Here is a 22,395-nt window from a genome sequence, read left to right on the forward strand (position 1 = left end):
TATTATTATTTTTTTACCTGAGCTAGTGTGTTTGTTTACCCGATACCGTTAGTGACTTTTATTTTAAAATCTTGTCGGCCATTTTGAAACTGGTCGATTGTTTCCGTTTTCATCGAAGAAAGGCGCCCATAACGTTGCTAATTGTGGAAAATGAATAGAAATGGTGTGATTTTTATGGAAATCTGAAGAAATGCGTTCTCCGCGTGAATTAAGAGGTATACATGATACCGTGTTTGTCTTTATCTACATTGTATTGCTGCTTAACTTACATGATCTAACGTTCAGTCCATGCAGTGTGTTAGCCTCAATGCTAAACATCTGCACATGAGAAACACCCCTGCATGTTTCACTTTTTACGTTTTTCTGCAATTTATCCTTCTGTCAGTTCACAGTAGTATATTAATCAGTGATGTTAGCATCATTTTTCTTAGAGCTGCATTAACCAACTAACGAATTTGTAACAAACACGCCGTTCTCTGCATGAATGAGTTGTAAACAGTTTGATTGGTTTCTCTATTGATAGATTTCAGTAACTCAAACCTGTTTATTAACCTTCAGCCTGTTTCATGTTCCACCCCGTTATTATATTACCGAGCTGTTTTTTTTACAGGAGAGGGAGGCAGGGCTCTATTTACTTGAAGAGGACATGCAAACTGACCTGTGTTTGAGAGCTATTTTAAGCTTTGTTGTTATCAGTGGCACCATTGGAAATGACCACCCTCAGATTATGCCACTCACAGCACTGATGGTTTGCCATTTTTCTGTTGTGGAACATTTATTTTTTACATTATTAATATTTCCTGCACCGCTGCCTAATCATGTCGTGCCCTTTTTCTGCATAAACTGCACTTCCGTTCAAAGCATGCTAGTTTACACAGTCATCCATATAAACCCTGTTACACCTGACATAAGAAATAATAGTCAGAAAATAGAAAAAAAAAAGACAACACATTTTTTGTACGGTACAGTAACGTTATGTTGAAACTTTAGACAAAATCACAAGTTTGCTTGTGTTTTTGTTTTTTCATATATATTAGGCTCAAATATGATGTAGGCTAGTGAGAATATGGAGGGTAAAAACATTTAATCCTTATCAAAATTTCATTCAGAGGCCCAAACTGAGCAAATTTATGCAATTTCTTTGGGCAATTGCTGATATTTATATAGCCTAGGCTGAAAGGAATATGAAAGCCTGATAGCTTGTGATAAATCAATGAGATCTTAGCAGTATGGCTGACTACTTCCATAAAATGCTTCAGTTTTTATTATTTTTTTAAAGATATATCAGTTATATCAAATATATCAGTTTTTAGATATTTTTTCAAAATATCACTTTTTACACTATAGATGCCAGGTTTTATGATCAAAGTTCTGTAGTTTTTATTGTGGTGACAAAATGTGTAATGCAATGCTATACAAGAATGATTGAGAAATGTACATATAAGTGTTCCTCAAAAGCCTGATTTATATTATCTGGTTCTTATGTTTTGACAATTTTTGTGTTAATTCAAAGTTAATTCAATCCACCAAGCGTTCATCTTGGAATATTACTAACAATATAAATGATTACTTAATAAAAATCATTGAATATTTTACATCAAATATTTCACTGAAGGGGGGGGGGGCATTTTTAGATAAGCCTTTTACTGTCAAGATCCACAAATAGAGTTTATTTTTATTTTAGTCATGTCAATTTTCACTGCGCTTTTCACCACAATACAGTTCTGGAACATTTACATAAATGAATGTGAATGCTTATAATTCTCATTGTCTAATAGTCCATATTGAGAGCTGGGTGACAAATGTTTTCTGTGTGAGTCTTCTTCTTTCATGGGTTTGACTGTTGTGTCTGGTGTCTTTTGCAGCAAATGTCTTGCATATAACATGGCTTGGTCTATTCCACTGCCGTGTGTATCACATTTTTAAGCACAAAAACGCGTTATGTGTGAATGGCTCCTCAAGCTGTGTAGATACAGTGTTGGTCCAGTGTTTTTCCAATCACTGAACCTGTCCAGACATGACCCTTCTGTGGTTTCGTGGTTGGCTTGTGTGCTACACTCTCAGCATACTGAATTTAGTCCCCTGACCGACTGCTGTTCCTGTTTGTGTCTTCTGGCACCTGCACGGAGCCAGACACACTGACCTTCTTTCCGTCCTTATGGAGTTTGTCCAACCTTTTGCATTACTGATACCACACAGTCTAATGTAGGAATTGGCAAAGCCTTTTCATACGAGCCTCTGCAGTATGAAATAAATAATAAACCTCATTCATCTTTGAGTTATGTGCATGAGTCTGAATGCCGTCGCTGGTACATATTCAGATTTCTCTCTGTCTATCTATCTATCTATCTATCTATCTATCTATCTATCTATCTATCTATCTATCTATCTATCTATCTATCTATCTATCTTAGTACTTAGTAGTAGTACTAACTACTAATTAACTACATTAGGGTTAAGGGTAGGGTTTTGTTTATGATTAGTTACTTGTAATTATTACTATTACAAGTACATGTATTGCTATTCAACCCTTAAAATAAAGTGTTATCACTTTAATATATGATCAATATTTCAATTTTGAAAGATTTATATTTCCTTTGTAAATCCAATTTTATTTGTTATCTCAAATATATTTGTGTTTTGACAGGAAATGTTTAACTGTTTAAGAGAGAGAGAAAGTGTGTGTGTGAAATAAGAAATCATTCTTAGCATATGATTTTTTGATTTTGCGCTCATTACATGCTGCATGTTCTGATTGTTTTATCTGTCTCTTTATCCAGAACCCTGTTTATTTGTGGTGGTCTAAGATACAATAACATCTTTCAACATGGTTCGAGAACAGAAATGCATTCTTTGTGAAACGGTCTACAGCTCCAAACAGGTAAACCTGGCTTTTTAAACACAAACCTTCTCCCAGTTCTGCTATAATGTGACAATTTGAAAAGTTTTTAGTTTTTCTGTGACAAACTGTTCATATTTGAGTGAAAGTACTGACACTAGTGGTCAAATTTTACTCAGTTATAAGTAATTTAGTTGTAAAGACCGATTTTTACATAAGTAAAAGTACAGAAGTTATTGTTACGATCAAGTATTGAAAGTAAAATTAAATGCCAATGCAGTGTTTTATTATTGTTGCATTGAATGTAATACTAACAGTATCTTATGCCTCTGAATTTATGCCTGTCTACCCCCATATCAATGTCAAATGTATTTCTAGAACACAGTTCCAGTATGGGATTGAATGTGAGATTGATAAGTGCACTCAATAACGTCCACAATGGTTTCAGACACCCAAATGGCTGTTCCCTAAAATAGTGCCCTATTTAAAGTTTTTTGGCTTTTAGTATGAATATGGTAGCCTTACTGTTATCCCTAAGTTAGTATCAAAGCAATAACAAAATTCGCAATTAAAAGACCAAACCCAACGATGAAAATTAAAATCAGGTTGATGTTCTGACGTCAATCCGACTTTCATTTCTAACCGAAATGTAACCCCTCCAACCAAAATCATCCCCTTACTGACGTGACTACTTTCTACTCCAGGACCATGACAGAAATTGACAGAAATTGAAAGTATGATATTTGTCTTTCAAATGCAGTGAGGTTTCCATTTTCCATGAAAATAATACAAAAAATAAATAAATAATAAGTACAGATACACATAAAGTGTACTCAAGGAAATGTACTTTGTAACTGTCCACCTCTGCAAATTGTAATTTACACTTTCGTGTTGGCTCCTGTTTGACTTGCACAGTTCTGCACTGTTCTATTGTGAGATCTATAACCTGTGCAAGGCAAAACATTATAAGAATAAAATATGATATGTTAAAAATGATCTGTGTAACATGAAAAAGTTTGTTTCACCAAATCTATGCCTGTATGTATTGAAATATTGTTCAGTAGTACCATGATGCTATATTTTAGCGGTGTCTGTCTTTGGTTTTTAGGAGATGGAGGAGCACATGAGGAGTATGCTGCACCATAGGGAGCTGGAGAATCTGAAAGGCCGGTAAGAGGTCATGTTACACACAAATGTTGCATAGAATCATGTAATCCACCTTTATGTCAACCAGAACCCCTTAACTTACATCAGGCTCTACTTCAGATAAATCTTTTAAGTTAATATTTCAATAATATAACAACACATTTGCACATTCATTGTTTTGTAATGACGGTTGATGCTCACTTGACAGGCAGCTAAACATAGTATTTAATCTTCTGTTCGTAAGTGTTTCATTTTTTTATGATTCCATTAGTTATTAGCTTTTCATCAACTCGCAAACTCCCTCATGAACCCCTGTTTGGGAAACCCTTCGCTACACTATCAACATTACAGTTATAGTGTCAAGTTCATAGAACTGAGTGACCGTTACATCTCAGGGTGTTGTAGCCTCATCTGAGATGTTTGTGCTCTAATTATAATGCTTAATTGTTTTAATCTGCTATTTAAAAATTTAGAAATTCACCCAAATGTGGACTCAAAGATAAAGAAAGGCGTCAGCGCTTATTAACTCAAGGAGTTCAGTGAAGTTGGCAATACACATATTCACATATTCGAAGTTCCCGGAACAATGTTCTTGAGCTAAATGTTGTTAAAACACAATTGACACCTATTTATAATCACAGCAACCTTGATGATGAGCTACAACCCAATTTTACTTAAACCCAAAACCCTGCACATTTTATATTATGAAACATATTCAGTAGCTTCACTGTGACTCACTGTTCTGTCACCATCAGTCCACACATCACTGCTCTCCTGTTGGTTATACTACAATACTTAGTTTGATTTTTTAAAAAGCTGAATTTTTATGATTATTTATTATAAAACAAAATAAATAATTCACCATTTTTAGAAAAAATATACAATAGCCTCACACTGTTATAGTGTAACGCCATCAAATTCAGTAAGAAAATATTATGCAAAAGCTATGGTTGTGACTATTATGTTAGCTGTGTGCCAATATCATTTGTGTAAAGAATAGGCCTACTTATTTTTAGTAATTGTATTAGTTATTAGTTTTGTATATTTGTATAGCCAGCATTGAATTTGGTGTGTTACAGTGAAGTTATTGAATATTTTTCATAATATAAAATGTGCATTTTATAAACTAAGTGTTGTAGTATGACCTGTGGGAGACCATTGATGTGTAAATTGAATTTGGTGACACTACAGTGTGTAATGAGTATTTTTGTAGTAACTTTTTTTGGGGGTATATATTGCACTTTGCAGATGGTCCCTTCGGACTTGTCTGTCACCCTCCTGCTCATAGCGATCAATTTATATTATAAAGCTCGTTTTGAGGAAATTTGGGTTTCTGAGATTTTTAATAACCTAAGTGTCATTTGCGTTTTAACAACGTTTAGCGAGGGAATAAAAATTTCTTTGTGGGGGAATGCAGTTTCTCAAGGGAAAACAAATGTTTTTCGAGGGAACGCAAAAGATGTAAAAAACAAAAAACAAAAACATTCTCCCATCCCAAATTTGTGTTCACCACCACCACATCCCTTAGTTTAGGGGCTCCGTAGAAAGTGTGAAAGTCATGGGAAATATTTTGGAAAATTATTTGATGAAAAGGTGTCGAAACCCTGAATACACTTATGGTCAAAGCATGTGTATTGAAAGGCACGTGTCTCTTTTGGTCAGTGGATAGATAAGCCGAGGCAGCTGCCATAACCCAGGAGTAAATATAGGGACGTTGGGAACAACTGGTAAGGCCGACAAATGACAACTGCCTCGTGACAATTATGTCGATCTCTGGAATGTGAAAAGTGAGAATTGCATTCTTAAATGGGGAGAGTATTGAAATCCAAGGTGAAAAACTAATTGCTAATTGCATTTTGCTATAAATGATGTTTATGAGATTAGTTTAACTTGTTTTGTGCTTTAATCAGAGCAATAATTAAGCGTGATAATCAATAATTTATTTGAACAAATGGTAATGAACCGCAGAACAATAATCACATATAAGTCTAATCATAATCAAAATCATAGTACTCATTCGCAAGCCATGCAAAACACATTACAAAGAACTTTACAGGCTGCTGACTGGAAAATGGCAAGCTGCCATGACACCATTTTTCGGGGATAAACCGACTGCCAACAGCGCTCACGAGTTTGGCAGTTAAAAAGAGAAAATAGGGAGGGAGGGGTTCTCAAGCCGGCAACTGTAAGCAGCTCGCATTACAGCTTGCTGAAGAGTCCTGGCCTTGGTGCAGCCTTTAAGAGCAGTGGAAGGTGGAGCCAGAGGGTGGGGGATGCGATTTCACACACCAAAATCGATCCGCTCTCCCAACCCTCTTCTCAGAGCACAGCAGACTCCATCATGACAGCGTGCTAGGCTCAGCTGGTGCTGAGCGGGTGGTCACCCCCTGAGCTCACTGTCTCCTATTGCCTTCTGTTCTTGCCTGCTCACTCTAAACCAGTTGTGAAGCCCTTGGAGATGTACCACAAGATCAGGAAGATTGCATTTTATTTTGTTCTTTTTTAGTAACTAGTTGGATTTTATATTGAAAAGTCAGTTTGCCTCCTGATCTATTAAAAGGATCCCAACTGATTAGACAGCCACTCTCAAAAGTATCAGCCATGCCTGAGGGAAGCATTGAGCAGCCTTTGTGCCTCTCCGTCCCCAGGGACTGTGGACACGAGTGCCGGGTCTGCGGCGTAACTGAGGTGAGCCTGACCGACTATGCCAGTCACATCTCCAGCCCTTCACATAAACAGTGCATTGAGGATCAGAAGCACCAGCCCTCAAACGAAGACCAAGATGAAGACTACTTTGACAAGGACATTGTGCAGCTCATCGAGAAACGCAAGGAAATGATCAGGTGAGTCTTGCTATGGCCCTGCTAAAAACCCTGAATTGTATGGCTGTGATGGTGGTTGCAGACCTGGCTTTATTTATGATATTTAAAGTTGTATATTTATTAGATGGTAGTGTACTTTGAAGTTAAATCGTTAAGTTGAAATATTTCTTATTGGAGTGTATTGTCTGTTTGTAACCACAACACCTGCAGTTCTATATTAAACTATTCTGCAAACAGTTCTGACACTAGAGTCTGGTGTCATGTCAGGCCTAAAACAGCCGTGACTGCAACACTTGCGCTCTCACACTCTTGTATGCATACCACACTATACCCTTCCAGCTCAACCCTTAAACAGTATATGGGGCAGTATGTCTTTAAATAGTCTGACCTCATCAACTATTTTTATGCGCCATGCTGTTTAAATGAGAGTGTTAGACGTTCATAAATGACAGAAATCCTTTGCATTCCAAGAAAATCCAGTCAAGATCACTGCAAATTAAGACAGCAGCTAATAGATGTAATTCTTTAATAATACAAAAAGATTCCTTATTAATACTATAGTGTTAATACAATATAATAAGTTTGATCCAATAATATAAGTCTGATATTAAGACAAGGAAAATCATAGACATTTCTTCCATGGCATTTATCTTTTGTGTTTCTTCCCATATTTGTATTTATATGCATTGTTGTTTAAACCCTTAGCCGTCACTCCCCTTTTTGAGAATGGGGATTAAAATGCACTATTCCCACTGGTTGTAATTCAAGAATGCATTTGGAATATATACCCAAGTTTGGCCTTGTTTTAAAGAAAACACTCAGCAGATTATTTCACTTCAAAAAATGAAAGTATGAAAAAGTTATGGAAATTTAAATTCACAGTAAATCAAATATACTGTACTATATATTTTTTTTATTTTAAATAAAATATATGTTTTACAAAATATTTTTACTCTAAAATTATTATAAAATCAAAGCCATCAATCTAACCAAGTTATGCTCCAAATTTGAAGTTGATATCACAAAAATTGAAGTTCCCGTGAGATTTTGTTTAGGCATAGTACCAAAAATAGCCACCGGGTGCCTTTGGATTCCATTGAATTTAGTTAGATCCTCTTTAGTATACAGTTAGGCGTCCCGGTACCGGGACGGTGACAGTTAAGGGATTAAACTTTCACCATGCTATTCACCTATCCTCATTGTGGTGTGTCAATACAATTTTATCAGTTTAATCATTCTATGTGACCATTCTGTATTGAACTCAATTAGGAAAGAGGAGGCTTCTGCAATGCTTGCTAAAGAAGAGCGGGACAACTCAAGAAGGTGGCAGGAGCTTCGGACTCAGTGGCAGGGGGCAAGGCCTTTGATGTACCAGCAGTGTGGCCCTTGGGACCGACCCTATCCTAACTTTCCTCAGATGCCCAAAAGGGGCAGGGGCTCTAATTGGCAGAATTTAAGATTTTCATCCCCTGACCGCAACAAATGGTTTAACCTTAACCGACAGGCTAGGTGTGCCACATGGCATGCTGAAGGACCACCTGACTTGCAGAAGTGGGGCTCTGTTGGTCGTCAGGGAGGGAGTTTGCACAACCAAGGAAACTTCTGGAGTGGTAGACAAGGTGGCTATGGAGTCTGCCCTCCACATCTGAGAAAGCAATTTCCCTGGAACAACAATCAGTTTAATGCCCCTTGGCAGGGACAATATATGCCACCACCTAGGCACTATAAATCATCTGCAAAAGACCATAAAAAAACACCAAACTGCTCTGAGAATCAGACAAAGGGTGAACAGAGTGTAGAAGAGTCTGGTGGTGATCACGATCCCAACAAAGGAAAGGGTCAGAAGTCAGAGAAGGCACATCGATGGGCACCTTATCCACCAGCTAAACTTGGGGATGCTTCATCTCTGACTAACCTTCAGCAAATTTTAGATAAGTCTAATGTGGAATCTCCTGAAAACGTTATGGCACAAAGTTTCAATGAGGGAACTCAGGACATAGTGATGAAATCCAAGACAGACCGAATAAATTGGCAGGATAATCCCACAGAACCTAATTGTGAAGAGAGTGTGTGCAGGGAGCAGAAGAGTGCCTTCAAGAACATTGGCAGTACTAATAAAGATAGTTTCGCCCACCCCTCCACCTCCACCACTAGAAGAACAGAGATGCCCAGCAAACTTGCAGGAAGTCAAGACTCTGTCAACGCTAAAGGATCTAAGCATTCCCATTCAAGTTCTGAATTCCCAGATCATGCTACATTCAATGCAGACCAAGACCGTCTGCTGTCAGAGATGCTGCGAAAAGCTAAAGAGACATTGCTTAACAGAAATAACTCTTTTGATGTATGTTGCCCAGAGAACAGCCTCAAAGAATCAAAATCTGTGCCTCAGGTTAATAAAAAAGTTGAGAATTTAGAACTAAACAAGAATCAAGAATTACATGAGAGTACGAAAAAACTGAGCAAGAACAAGAGTCAAGAAAGGCTGGGTTTTGTAAGACGTATTAGCAATGAACAAGAGCATTTAACCAGCACAGACAAATCAGTACAGATTGGCAATGTGCGCAATGACACTAGGCCATCTCTGCAGTCCTTGCATGTTAGTACCTCTACTATGGACCATGACGATGACGAGGAGTGTGTTGAAATGGAAGAAAATCCTCACCTACAGGTACAAGATCAAGTCATGGACATACTAGATGAAGATTTATACTCCGTTGGTGAGGAGTCCCACAGCAGCCCATCCCAACAAACAGCAGGTGGCTCCGTGCCCTCTTTAAGTAAGCTTGCCTTGCCTGCTTGTCTCCAAAGGGATTTGAACCGCCATATTGGAACCAAAGGCAAAGCAGCATCCCATGAACCCAACTTGAATATTGCCAGACGAATTAGGAATGTAAGTGGCACGCGAAAGAACGAGCCTGAGAAGGATTTAGGACTGAAACCCACCTTGCGGCAGCTCATTAGCACCTCTGGGTCCAGGCGGAATGTCAACTGGGACCAGGTCTACCAGGAAGTCAACCGGAAGAAGCAAGGCAAGGGCTTACCAAGGTACTGCATGAGTATTTCTTACATTTTGGTTTACTTTCATTAAATGGTTGTAGACTAAAAAACAGTCAGTACTTTAATGTATTGTTACTTCCTTGATACCCTAATTCCATATTCGTTCTGAATCTTTTCAGATTTGGCATAGAAATGGTGCCCTGTGAACCCGAGGGTCTGAACCAAATGGATGAAAATGATGTACCTCTTTCTGAGGGCTTTCATTGGGATTCTCTGTTTGACCTCAGTCCAGTGCCTTCCCGCAAGCGTAGCTTGTCTGAAAGCAATGTGGTCAAAGATGGCCCTGCTGGTACCAGCTCCCTTCCTAAAGGTGTAGACCCAATGAAAGACTCTCCTGCTTGTGGCCCCTCACAGCAACCAATGAGAGAAGAGCTGCAGTTCAAAGGTCATCTGGAGATTCAAGCTTCAAAAGGGCCTTCTAATGGCCCAGAGGATGCTGAAGGAGACAGTGGTTGTACATCAGAGATTGAACAGATTGACATGCAAGCAGCTGGGAAGAAACGCAGAGCTCCTGGGGTAAGCTTTCTACTGTGGTGAATCTTGGCATACTTGGAAATACAGCTCTGATCCAAATCTAGTGAGCACCCCTAATGTCTACCATATTACATAGCTGCCTTCCGAGGCTACTTCCTAATTGAAATGGAGCATTATAAGTGTCTGATTTGAAATGTTCAACATTGAAAGTAATGCAAGAATAACCTAAATTTAATCAAGGTCTTGGTGATCTCTCCTCTAGGATGCTTTGACTCCAGAGATTCCTAACGAAGATAGGAAAAACAAGAGGCAAAAAATTAAGTCTAAGAAAGGTAATAAATATATGTAATCAGGGTTTCAAATTAACTTTACCTCGACAGCCAATTTAGTTGGCTATTATAATATGGGTATGTATTGTGTTTTGCAGAGCGCTCTCAAGTGGATCAGTTGCTGGCTGTATCTCTACGTGAGGAGGAGCTTAATAACTCACTTCAGGCAGTGGATAACAGTCTTATTCAGGCACGTGCTGCCCTGCAAGCTGCCTATTTGGAAGTACAGCGACTGCTTATGGTGAAACAACAGGTAAACGTTTTCACTAGATCGCATTTCCCCCAAAATTTGTTTTTATTTCTTACTGGGCTATCACTTTATTTTGCAATATTTTAATAACTGTTGTATATTTTACAGGTTATCGGTGAGATGAACTCTTTGAGAACCCAGCGGATTGAAATTCTTCAAGGAATGCAAGGTACAAAAATCTAAATAGAGGAGTCATTTAATCATATTTACTAGCTTTACAAATCTAAGGTAAAAGTTATCAGGGGAAATTAGAATAGCTTTAATGGGAATCATACTGTACAAATGGTTTGTGGACAGCTTCTTTGTTATTTATAATAAAATAAAATAGAGATCAAGAATTCTATTTCTTTAACTCTTTCAGGCGAATTTGAGCCAAAAGAAAAAGAGAGGAACAGTGAGATCTTAAGCTCTGTTCTCCCAGCAACAGCTGCCCAATCATCCTCTTCAACCTCCTCACTGCCTGTTACCATCAAACAAGAGCCCATTGCTCAATGTAACCCCATTCCTGAGCCTAACCTTATCAAATCCCCCTTCCCAGGACCTCAAAATACCACACCCGTCCAAACAGAGTTTGCATCTTGTCAAACAGGTAGGTTCCAATCCTCTTCAACCTCCTCACAGCCTGTTACCATTAAACAAGAGCCCATTGCTTAATGTTACCCCATTCCTGAGCATAACCTTATCAAATCCCCTTTCAAGGACCTCAAAATACCACACCTGTCCAAACAGAGTTTGCAGCTTGTCAAACAGGTAGGTTCCAATCATTAAATTGCAGCTCAGAGGTAGTTATTCCTAACGTAACTGAATTATTGAATTAATTAATTCAATTTGAAACAGATACCTTCAAATACAACCTGGAGTCTTCACCTGACGCCACAAGCATGGATTTAACGGCAGCTCCCTCAGATCACAGAATAGAGCCGTCACCCAACAAAAAAATTCATCAAAATTCTCTAGAGGGGTTTGCCAAACCTTCTTCCCAACTCTCTTCCAAGCCGCTGTCTCCCTCAAACCACATAGAAACTGATCCAGTTAAGCGTGTTCGAAAACTGAAGAAGAAAAAGTGTCTTAAGAAAGCAAAGGGGAATGAGCAGCCTGAAATCAGTGAATCAGAGCTTGATGCGGAGCAGCCCGCTGCTCGACCTGCCCGCAAGTACAGACCTAATCGGCGATCCAGCAGAACCTATGCCTCAGCCCCCACACCAGAAGAGAAAAATGAAAATGAGGAGATGGTGGTGACCGAAGCTTCAAAGGCGCAACCACCGGGAATCAAGCTATCAACACCACCAATGAAGGAAGCTCACTCTGATTCATCTGAACTGGAAATGGTGGAGCTTCCCCCACCTGTGCCCACTGATTTTGTCAATCTAGATTCTTCAGACCAAGAGGAGATGCCTGAAAATAAGGCAGAGGTGTCGGCCAAGGAGTCGGCCAAAGAGTCGGCCAAAGAGTCGTCCAAGGAGTCGTCCAAGGAGTCGTCCAAGGAGTCGTCCAAAGAGTCGGCCAAGGAGTCGGCCAAGGAGTCAGCCAAAGAGTCGGCCACTGCACACTCAATAGACCGTGTCATCACAGACCCCCAAAATCTTGCCTGCAATGAGGTCACCTCCACTAGTGAAATTGATACTAGCAGTTCAGTCAAGGCTTGTGACAGGTAAGTCTCATGTTTTGGACTGTGATTTTCTAAGCATTCTTAATATCTTATAGCATGGGTGTCCCATCCTGCTCCTGGAAGGGTAATTGCACATTGCTGTCACATACATGTTATTTTTTTCCACTCAGTTATGTCATAATAATGAGATGTTATGTCGTGTTGACGACTTTTCTCGGAATAACGAGATGTCGTTTTTACTACATCTTTTCTCGTAATAACGAGATTTTTCTAGGTCTTATAAGGACGTGTAGTCATGCACAAAATATGCCTTTATCCACTTAAAATGTATATAGCCAAATCATACCTTTATCATACTTCTACGTTCCAAAAGTTGAAGCAAATAGTAGCAGCCTCCAATGGACATTAATGTTAAAAGATGAAATTCTGTACCTTATTGATAAAGTTTATGTAGCCTACAGAATAGCAGATGAGCCCAGAATATGAATGCATTGCTATTAATTACCCTGTCAGTGTTTGCCTCCCATAGAAACCCCTTATTATAAAGAAAATGCTTAATAGGCTGCTAAGACATGGATAAAGTTGAAAAAAAATGAATTAAAAGAAAATACGGTACTCTCTGATTATGCAATCATGTCCGAACGTAAGGTGCGTTTCTCTCTAAAAGTGCATCTACTTTACAGCGGACATTTATGGAGATATGTTAGCAGCCTACACTGATTTAGAAAACACAAGTTTATTAATGAACAATTAAAATGCTTTGTTATTTTTTCAGCCACATTTAATATCATTAGCCTACTTTTCCCGGTTAAAACGACATATCTTGTTTATTACGACATAATTGAGTGGAAAAATAATATTCATGTGGCAGCAATGCACCACTGTAAGATACAGCTTGTTTGAAATCATTATCACTGCATGGCCATCTGGCACCTTGAATCTTTCTGTCTGCTTTCATTGATGTTTCTCAGTATTGCAGTATTAAAAATCTTGTTTTTATTTTTACAGTGTAATAAAATCAGCCTCAACAGTGTTGCATTCAGGTATGTGATATATATTTAAAAACATACATGGAAGCTGTATCTTATCATTTATACAATTTAACTGCTGCCTCAACAATGCATTATGTGCCTTACTAAATATGTAATTTATTAATTTTTTTTACCTTGTGGGAGCTGTCAGTACACATCAATTCATCTAGTTCCTTGCTCATTGCAGTCGAAGCAGAGCAACCAAATTAGCGTACAAATATAGTTCATCAAGTCCCCAAATTACTTTTTAAGGGCAAGGTATTTATAGTTTTATGCTTGATCTGTGCCTCTGAGAGTGATTGCCGGTTTGACAACCCTGAGAATTGTGCCAACTCAGAATGAGAGCACTAGTGCTGGTTTCTTGGGAACTCCTTTAAATGACTGCAATTAAACATACTGGCACTTTCATATTATCTCAGTTTCACAACAGTTTGTTTAAAAAGGTTAAAAATAAAAACACTTTATGTGAATTTTTGTTCAAAAAGAAAACATTCAAACATATCGATTATCAATTTTGATGATCACCACCCTTGCGTTATGGCCATAGACTAAAAAATATGGACAAAACGTCTGTGATGTCACCCATAGACTTTCTAAAGAACAGTTTTGAGGCTGGTTATGGGGGGTATGGGTGGCGCCATCATGGAAAATCTTGGGAAATACAAAATACAAATGTTCACCAAAGGATACAGAGGTGGTGTGATGTGTTGTCAGATCATGGCCGGGACGTCAAATTCCACTCGTCGCAGCCCGTTATCAGCTGTCAATCAAAGTTAACCGCCCTTATTTGTCATACATTTTATATCTAAAATTAAATATGATCTAAACTAACGAAATAGAAAAAAATTCACCCCCTCACAGTTGTCAGGCACCCGGAACCTATCCAAAAATACAATAAAAGTCCATGGGACCAACCTGTAAAACCATGAATTTATGCTGTGAAAATGGACATTTTAACATGGGATCTATGGATATTTGCTCCCTTTTGGGACCTTTTTTGGGCTTTATACGTTGAACAGATTGAATTTAGGCTTTTAATTCACATAAACATTGATCAGCGAACATAAACAGAAGCTCAGCTTGATGCGCAAGAACAAACCTCTTGCTACGTAACACACGAGAATGAACCTCATTGGTTTTTGCGGAAGCTTCCGTTTACCATAACTGATGTGTGAGTTAATGAATGTTTATATGTGAATAAAAGCCTAAATTCAATCTGTTCAGCGTAAAAAGCGATCGTGTGTCTCTTCAGAAAATGTGTTGTCCATAGTGTTAATGTTTCACTCAATAACTGATGTTTGTGTGTGTTTGTTAGCAGATATTTCAAATCCAGGGGAGGAGGATGTGCCAACTGAAGGAGAGTTTGAAGGTCATCAAGAGGCCGTTAATGGCATGCAGATCCATAACGGACTGCTGTATACTTGCTCAGGGGACCGCACTATACGTGCTTTCAACTTGATAGTAAGATCATTGTACACTTCGTTTTTTTTTTTCATTTGAGTGGGTAAACTTAGTACAAATTTGTCTGAAATGTGTAGTTTAGTAAAAGCATTTAATCATGAAAATGATGTTCTTTTGAATGTAGCTCAGAAAGCAGGTTTCTTTAAGAAGTCTCTTAATTGTTACAGAGCCGGAAGTGTGTGGCTGTGTATGAAGGTCACAGCAGTAAAGTGAATTGCCTGTTGGTGTCAAGTGGAGGAGGCCTGCAACAACGCCTGTACTCGGGATCAAGTGACCAGACCATCCGCTGTTACAACCTCAAGGTGCTTGGCTCTGACCCACACTGCTTTTTATAGGGTTTCTGCGGGTCTTTAAAAAAAGTCTTAAATTCACTTTGATCAAATTAAAGTAATATAATGCCTTATATATTTTAAATGGTATAAAACACGACCAAATGTGATTATTAAACCTCAAACCATTGCATGTTTCAAAGTAAAAACCAGGTTCTACGGCTCTACAGGCTAGCAGTTTCGGAGTTTCAAAATAAGAGTCCCGTTTTTATTAAAAGTCCCTCTTTATCCCTTTTTTAGGTGGAGGGTATTATTGATATATTGGTTACACAATAAAATGTCAACTAATGTATACTTTTTTTCCTTCCACTGAAAAATCAGATACACAGTCTGCTCTTCTCCATTCAGCAAAGTATAGATTTATTCACACTGTCAAGCTCCAAAAAACTTCCACGAAACAATACAATAGCTCTGCTCTGTGTAAATAATCAACTGATATTTAAAGGATTTATTTAACCAATTATTGGTTTCAAACTCAAATGATTTTATTTTATCTGTGGAACACCAAATTTCCAAACACTGAGTGATATCTTACGAAACCACAAAACAGCATAAAGGCTGATAAAAATAGAAACTTTATTATTTAATTTAATGTTAAATCAATTGTTAATTTTAATTCAAGTAGTTTTTAATGAACATCCTAGACATCAGTGTCTTATAAGCCTTAATGTTTTAAAATTCCTTCTATTCCTAAGTTGTATTTTAGTCTTTAAACGTATAATATTGTAAATATGACAAGCATTTGTCTATTTTTTTCCTCAGACAACAGAATGTCAGGAACAGCTGTCTCTCCCAGATCGAGTGCTCTGTCTTCATAATCGTTGGAAAATTCTCTATGCCGGCCTGGCCAATGGCTCTGTGATCACCTTCAGTCTTAGGGTATGAAGTGTTTAATGAAAGAGTTTGAGTTAAAGTAAGTTTTGTGTCCACTGTTCTTTGGCTGTGGGGTAATTAACAACATTTCTCTCATCTCCTGTAGAACAATAAGCAGCTGGATATGTTTGAGTGCCATGGCCCACGGGCCGTAAGCTGCCTGGCGACGGCTCAGGAAGGGGCTCGACGTATCCTGCTAGTTGGCTCCTATGACGCCACCATCAGTGTTAGAGATGCTAAGAATGGCCTATTGCTGCGTACGCTGGAAGGCCACAGCAAAACTGTGCTCTGCATGAAGGTCTGTGTCTGAATCACACTTTTTCTAATGAATATGCTTAAAGGGGCAGTACAAGATTTCTGAGAAACGCGGTTGAAAGTTTGGAGAATGTTTTCAAGGTTTGAAATGTGCTTTCATATTGAATATCATCCTTAAAAATACTTGATTTCATGACACCATATCAATGACAGCTGGCTGGAAGAGAAGTGAGAAACTTGAAATGACTTCTACAATATAGAGCAATGAAGAGAGGGTTGTGTTTGTTTGGGTTGATTTCAAATTTCAAGTGTTTCTCAGAAATCAATTACTGCACCTTTAATTACGGCATAAAATGGAAATGATCTAGTCTTTTCTTTTCTATTGTGACGTATTACTGCGTGAAACTCCTTCTCGAACAAGTCGATTTTGTCCATCGGGAGTTGATTGGATGGTTGTGGTTTTCTATTGGCTGATATAATGATAAGTGACAAATTATCCTGCCCTCACGCCAGTACACATCTGACACTTCATAGTCAGAGAAAATATATTTAATAAAAAATAAGATTTGTCAATTTAGATTTCATTGTGACTTTTTACAACGTGAGGGTGAGTAAATGATGACACCATTTTCATTTTTTGAAGAATAAAGTAAAAAAGATCAACATGAGGGAAAATAAAGGATTCTATCAAAGGATGTGTACCAAGTATCACACCCTAAGTATTTATTTCTTGCTTCTCTGCAGGTGGTGAACGATTTGGTGTTCAGTGGCTCGAGTGACCAGTCTGTACATGCACATAATATACATGTGAGTACCTCATGTGTTTCTCCTTTCCCATTGAGATGCAGGAATGAGGTGTCTTGTTTATGTCTAAATTTCTTCCATGTCTCTGGATCTTCAGACAGGAGAACTGGTGAGAATCTATAAGGGTCATAGTCATGCCGTCACCGTGGTGGCCATATTGGGAAAGGTGATGGTCACCGCATGCCTGGACAAACTGGTCCGTGTGTACGAGCTCCAGGTATATGTGACACGTTTGCTGATAACGACTTCTTTTCTTCTTCTTTTTTTTTAACAAGATATTTTAAAGAAATTTCAATTTTCATTAAAAAAAAATATGTTTAGCACCATTAAGATATTTTTTACATTGTTTTAAGATAAATTAAGCAATGTAAAATAGAGTTACCGAAATTGAAATTGAATAAAATAACTTAAAGCTAAATATAAATATTAAAATACATATTATAAAAAATAACAAACATTATTAAAAGATGAAAATACAAAAATAAAAGGTAAAAATAATAATAAATACTATTGACTTCATATAAATAACACTAATATATCACTGGCACTCGTTGAACAGTATTTTCTAACTAAAATCATGACAAATACTACCACGATGTATGAAAACTTTACAGTTTTAATGTATTTTTCACATTATGATGAGGAAAATGTGAACGAAAATGTTTTTTGCATCACAGTAGTGCAAATTTGGGGAAAGAAAAGTGCTAAATTGTCATGAAATCAATGTAAACTAAATACTCAATTTTCTGAGGCATTGTGAAAATCACTCTTGGTGGATTGTATTGGGATTATATTGTTGTATGCTTGTTATGAACTCTTTTTATGATTTTGACCAAATCTCTGGTGGTTCCAGTCTCATGACAGACTTCAAGTATACGGTGGCCATTCAGACATGGTGATGTGTATGGTCATCCACAAGAGCATGGTGAGCACATCTTAACACCCTATAACAGGTCCCACCTTACATATTTACAAGCATTAATTGCTTAAGTAAACTTTTTGATGATTTGTCTGTTGCAGATCTACACAGGCTGCTATGATGGGAGCGTGAGAGCTGTTAAATTGAACCTGATTCAGAACCACCGCTGCTGGGTAAAAAACTGAGCTCATGACATATAATGTGACTGGAAGCCATTCCTGATGCCAGTTAATATCTGTTGCATGACTCTTTACAGTGGTACGGTTGTACCCTAATCTTTGGCGTGATGGAGCACCTGCTGCAGCACCTGCTGAACGACCACACCAGCCCAGCACAACAAACATTCAAATGCCGCTGGAGGAGCTGCGACACGTACTTCACCACGCGCAACGGCTCCAAGCAGGTACGGCAGCTTTCCCACACTCTTAATGCAGGCATTAGTATTCACTTTCACACATGAACATTCTGAAGTTGTACCGCAAAGGGTCATTTATCAATTTGGCTGCATGTACCACACCTGTAACGGCTTTCTGTGAGCTACCATTCATGTACCACCAACAAAATGCCGTTTAACCCTCTGCTGTCATTTGCCGTAAATTCTTCAACCCCCTGCATCAGAAATATAATTGGCTACAATATTACAAATATTAATATTTCAAAAATATTACAAAAAGAATGAGAGTACAATTTATTTTCATGATTAACAACATTTTCCTCCCAATTTTTATTACCGTAATGCAACAAAAATTCTACATCATTTTATTTATCATGGTTTTATGAGAAAAAAAAGGTTCAATTTATAAAGGATTTATACTGTGCCCACGGTGCACACTCTTCAATTGGCACGCTGTATATCATTTAAATATATATAATTGTAAGAATATCAATTCAACTGTGTGTGTATGTGTGTGTGTCTATCTATATATATATATATATATATATATATATAAGGGCTGTCAAACGATTAATCGCATCCAAAATAAGTTTATATTTACATAATATATGTGAGTGCACTTTGTATAATTATTTTGTGTGTATATATATATATATATATATATATATATATACATACACACACACACATGTATATTTAAGAAAAAAATATTATTTAATTATAAAATATTTATATATAATGTAAATTATATATAAATCTTATATAATATATAATTATATATAAATCTTATATATAAATTATATATATATTATATATTTATATATAATATAAATTATATATAAATCCATATAAAGTATATACATGAAAAAAATTCTTAAATATATGCAAGCATGTGTGTGTATTTATATATGTAAAATAATTATATACTGTGCACCCACATATATTTTGTAAACAAAAACTTTTATTTTGAATGCGTTTTTTTTCGCGATTAATCGTTTGACAGCCCTATATATACATGCACAGATGCACACACACCGTTGAATTGATTTTCTTACAATTTATATGCATGTTGACGTGTGTGTGTACGTTAAACGGAGACATAAATTAGCTTGGTTAAAATTCTTACAAATTTGAGTCACGGCTCAATGTCCATATGAAAATGTCATATGCAAAATGTAAACAGTTCGGATGTGCAAATCGGATGTGTAACCGTATATTAGATCTGTGCGTTCATTCTTAAATTTATAATAATATTTCACAATGTTACTATTTTTACTGTATTTGTGATCAAATAAATGCAGCCTTAATGAGCAGAAAAGACGTCTTTCAAAAACATGTACAAATCTTACCAACCCCAAACTTATGAACGGTACAATCAATGTGTGGGAGAAAAACAAGAAATTCTATGAAAAAATGCTAAAACATTGACGTGCCTCTTGTCTTTGTAGGCGGTGCATTGTCACATGCAGAAACATGCTGAGGACGACAGTAAAATGGAGCCATGAGGGGCCAATGGAAGATCACAGACGTAGTCTCCTCTTTTCCCATATTGGGAATGTCTCATTCAGCCCTCACCAGAGGAGCCCTTTTTTATATAAACCATCAGATACCAACAACTGCCACTTAGATGATGCCGATGCCACAGTTTAAATTAAGATGGATGATTTTAATCGCTCAGAAATTGGTATTATGTAGTAAACAGAAAAGAGAAAAATTGTTACTGTTTTTCCACACATTAAGAAGAAAACGTGCCCTTCTCTAAGTGGATGTGATTGGTATCTCGAAGTCTTTTTGATTTTGTCTCTTCTATCTGAAGTGTGAACTATGCTCAGTTCTTTTATACTGACGTGGCATTGCTCTGATGTTCTCCTGGAAGGGATTGATGCTTCTACATGTCTGTCATCAGCAGATCTGAGATTTACTGACCAAACACAAAGAAACTGTGGGAAACGGTAGGGTACCGGGACAGCAACAGAGGTGCGGCAGCTCCCTCAGCAAACACGTGTAGCTCACTGATGTGTGTGTGCGGTCCGAGTTTAGAGACGTTATGATGTGGAGTGATTTAAGAAAGGCAACTAGTTTTTAGTGTTATTTTTTTAATGAAAGACACACCTTTCTCAAGTTGCATCGCTCTGTTTGTTTGTGTTGTCACGGCGATACATACTTGACAACGGGGACGCTTTTACATCTCATTCTGGTTTCCAAATAAAAACTATTTTCGTTTTTTTTCTGGTGATTTTATTTGATTTTCGTTTTTAATTGATCTGTTTGAGTGGTTGAACCTATTTCCTCTCTTTTTTTTATTTTGGTTTCTCTGTGGTTGCTCATCAATGAAGCAAAGTTGACGGATTCAGGTGTGCTGTGACTCGAGACTGCAGTTGAAATGTGTTTGCTGTGCTGTTGACAGAGACTGAAACGTGACGGTTGGTGTGCGCAAGCCTTTGAGAACACACAAATGTGTTTTATGACAGTGTGTAGAAGACAATTTTGTTTTCCATATTTTTCTGTAGCGAAGAAGTTTGTTATATATATTTTCTTCACAGTATTTTGTGGTAATTGTGGAGATGAGATTTGTAGTTTTATGAAAGTACAGGAGGGCCCTCGCACTGGAAAGTACCTGTGTGAGATTGAAAGTTGTAGGGGCGATAAACATGGGAGGTGGTTTTGTGCGGTTGGGTGCGTATTACTTCACTTCCTGTAATCCTCAGCCCTATTACAAACCAAAACCAAACTTTGTGTAACTGCAAACATTTATTGACATCTTAATATCCTAACATGGTTTCTGATGTTAGATTTTATATGGAGTTACAGCACTATCTCCTGTCAGTTGAACCCAACCTGAAGTGTTGGTCACTCTAGGGTTTCTTTTTGTTAGCTTATATCATATTGGATGGAGATACAGCTTGTTTTTCCACCCAGTCATAGCCTTTGAAATGCGTCTCAGCTCTTTGCTATAGTTGTGTGTTGCTGAGGAGAGATGGCAGCCAACCTCTTACCCGGTATTCCCAAGTTTCTCACTCTTGTTGATCTCAAATACTATTAAATCTTTATAGACATTTTGTACACACGCTATTGAAACAAACAGAATTAAAAAAAGATAAATACACATAACTGTGCTATTGTGTCAGTTTCTTTAATCCTAAGGGGAAATTTGCGTTATATTTCCGTTTAATAAACACGTTTAGGCCTGGTTTCACAGACAGGGCTTAGATTAAGCCAGGATTAGGCCTGTTTAATTATAAACATGCCTTAGAAAAAAATATTACTTGTGTGTGTCTTGAGACAAAACAATGGCACCGATATATTTTAAGATGTGTCCGTGTAGTTTGCTAACAGCTCAAACATCCATGCAAGTCTGGGACTAGGTTTAAAGCTTGTCTGTGAAACCAGGGGATAATGAATAAACTGCAAATAACGTAATAAAGGCTTATTAGAGAACTATAGATAAACTAAATCTAACTAAATTAAAATGGCATAAAAATAGTTACATATTTTACCAGTGACTTCATTCATCAAGCTCAACCATGCAACCCTGTTACTGTGTGAAAAATGGTCAAACTAATATGTTCTTGAATTTATGGAATATATGTTTGTTTAATATCACATTACAGTGTATTAAATGCTGAAAACCCAAATTTTGCAACAGGGCTGAAAAACATTGCTAACCAGACATAAAATAAACGTTGATTGAAATAGATTGCATAATATAAAGCTTTAGCAGATCCTTTGTTGAAAAAGTTTTGAATAATTAGGCTTTAAAAAACACCATTCTGGTTTTTCCTGGGAAAGCACTTCAACCAAGA

General features: G+C 37.4%; 1 protein-coding gene across 2 annotated transcripts; it reads left to right on the forward strand.

The window, feature by feature from the left end:
• The first annotated feature begins 60 nt into the window (after positions 1-60).
• znf106a (zinc finger protein 106a) lies at positions 61-21,703 on the forward strand. 2 transcript variants are annotated; one of them, XM_039653383.2, is made up of 23 exons: positions 61-215; positions 2,781-2,881; positions 3,948-4,009; positions 6,634-6,828; positions 8,077-9,852; positions 9,984-10,380; positions 10,601-10,670; positions 10,766-10,920; positions 11,026-11,086; positions 11,279-11,506; positions 11,617-11,667; positions 11,755-12,568; positions 13,535-13,569; positions 14,873-15,018; positions 15,186-15,320; positions 16,110-16,226; positions 16,327-16,518; positions 17,220-17,282; positions 17,377-17,496; positions 18,133-18,204; positions 18,300-18,371; positions 18,455-18,601; positions 20,041-21,703. In XM_039653383.2, exons 2-23 carry the CDS (start codon positions 2,828-2,830, stop codon positions 20,095-20,097), a joined length of 5,019 nt encoding a protein of 1,672 aa, XP_039509317.2. In that variant the 5' UTR covers positions 61-215; positions 2,781-2,827; the 3' UTR covers positions 20,098-21,703. The 2 variants fall into 2 exon arrangements, with proteins under 2 accessions (XP_039509317.2, XP_039509319.2); XM_039653385.2 differs by having other exon boundaries at positions 14,876-15,018.
• Positions 21,704-22,395: the final 692 nt, after the last annotated feature.

The sequence above is a fragment of the Pimephales promelas genome, chromosome 15, assembly GCF_988280905.1.
Source record: "Pimephales promelas chromosome 15, fPimPro1.hap1.1, whole genome shotgun sequence".
NCBI lineage: Eukaryota > Metazoa > Chordata > Actinopteri > Cypriniformes > Leuciscidae > Pimephales > Pimephales promelas.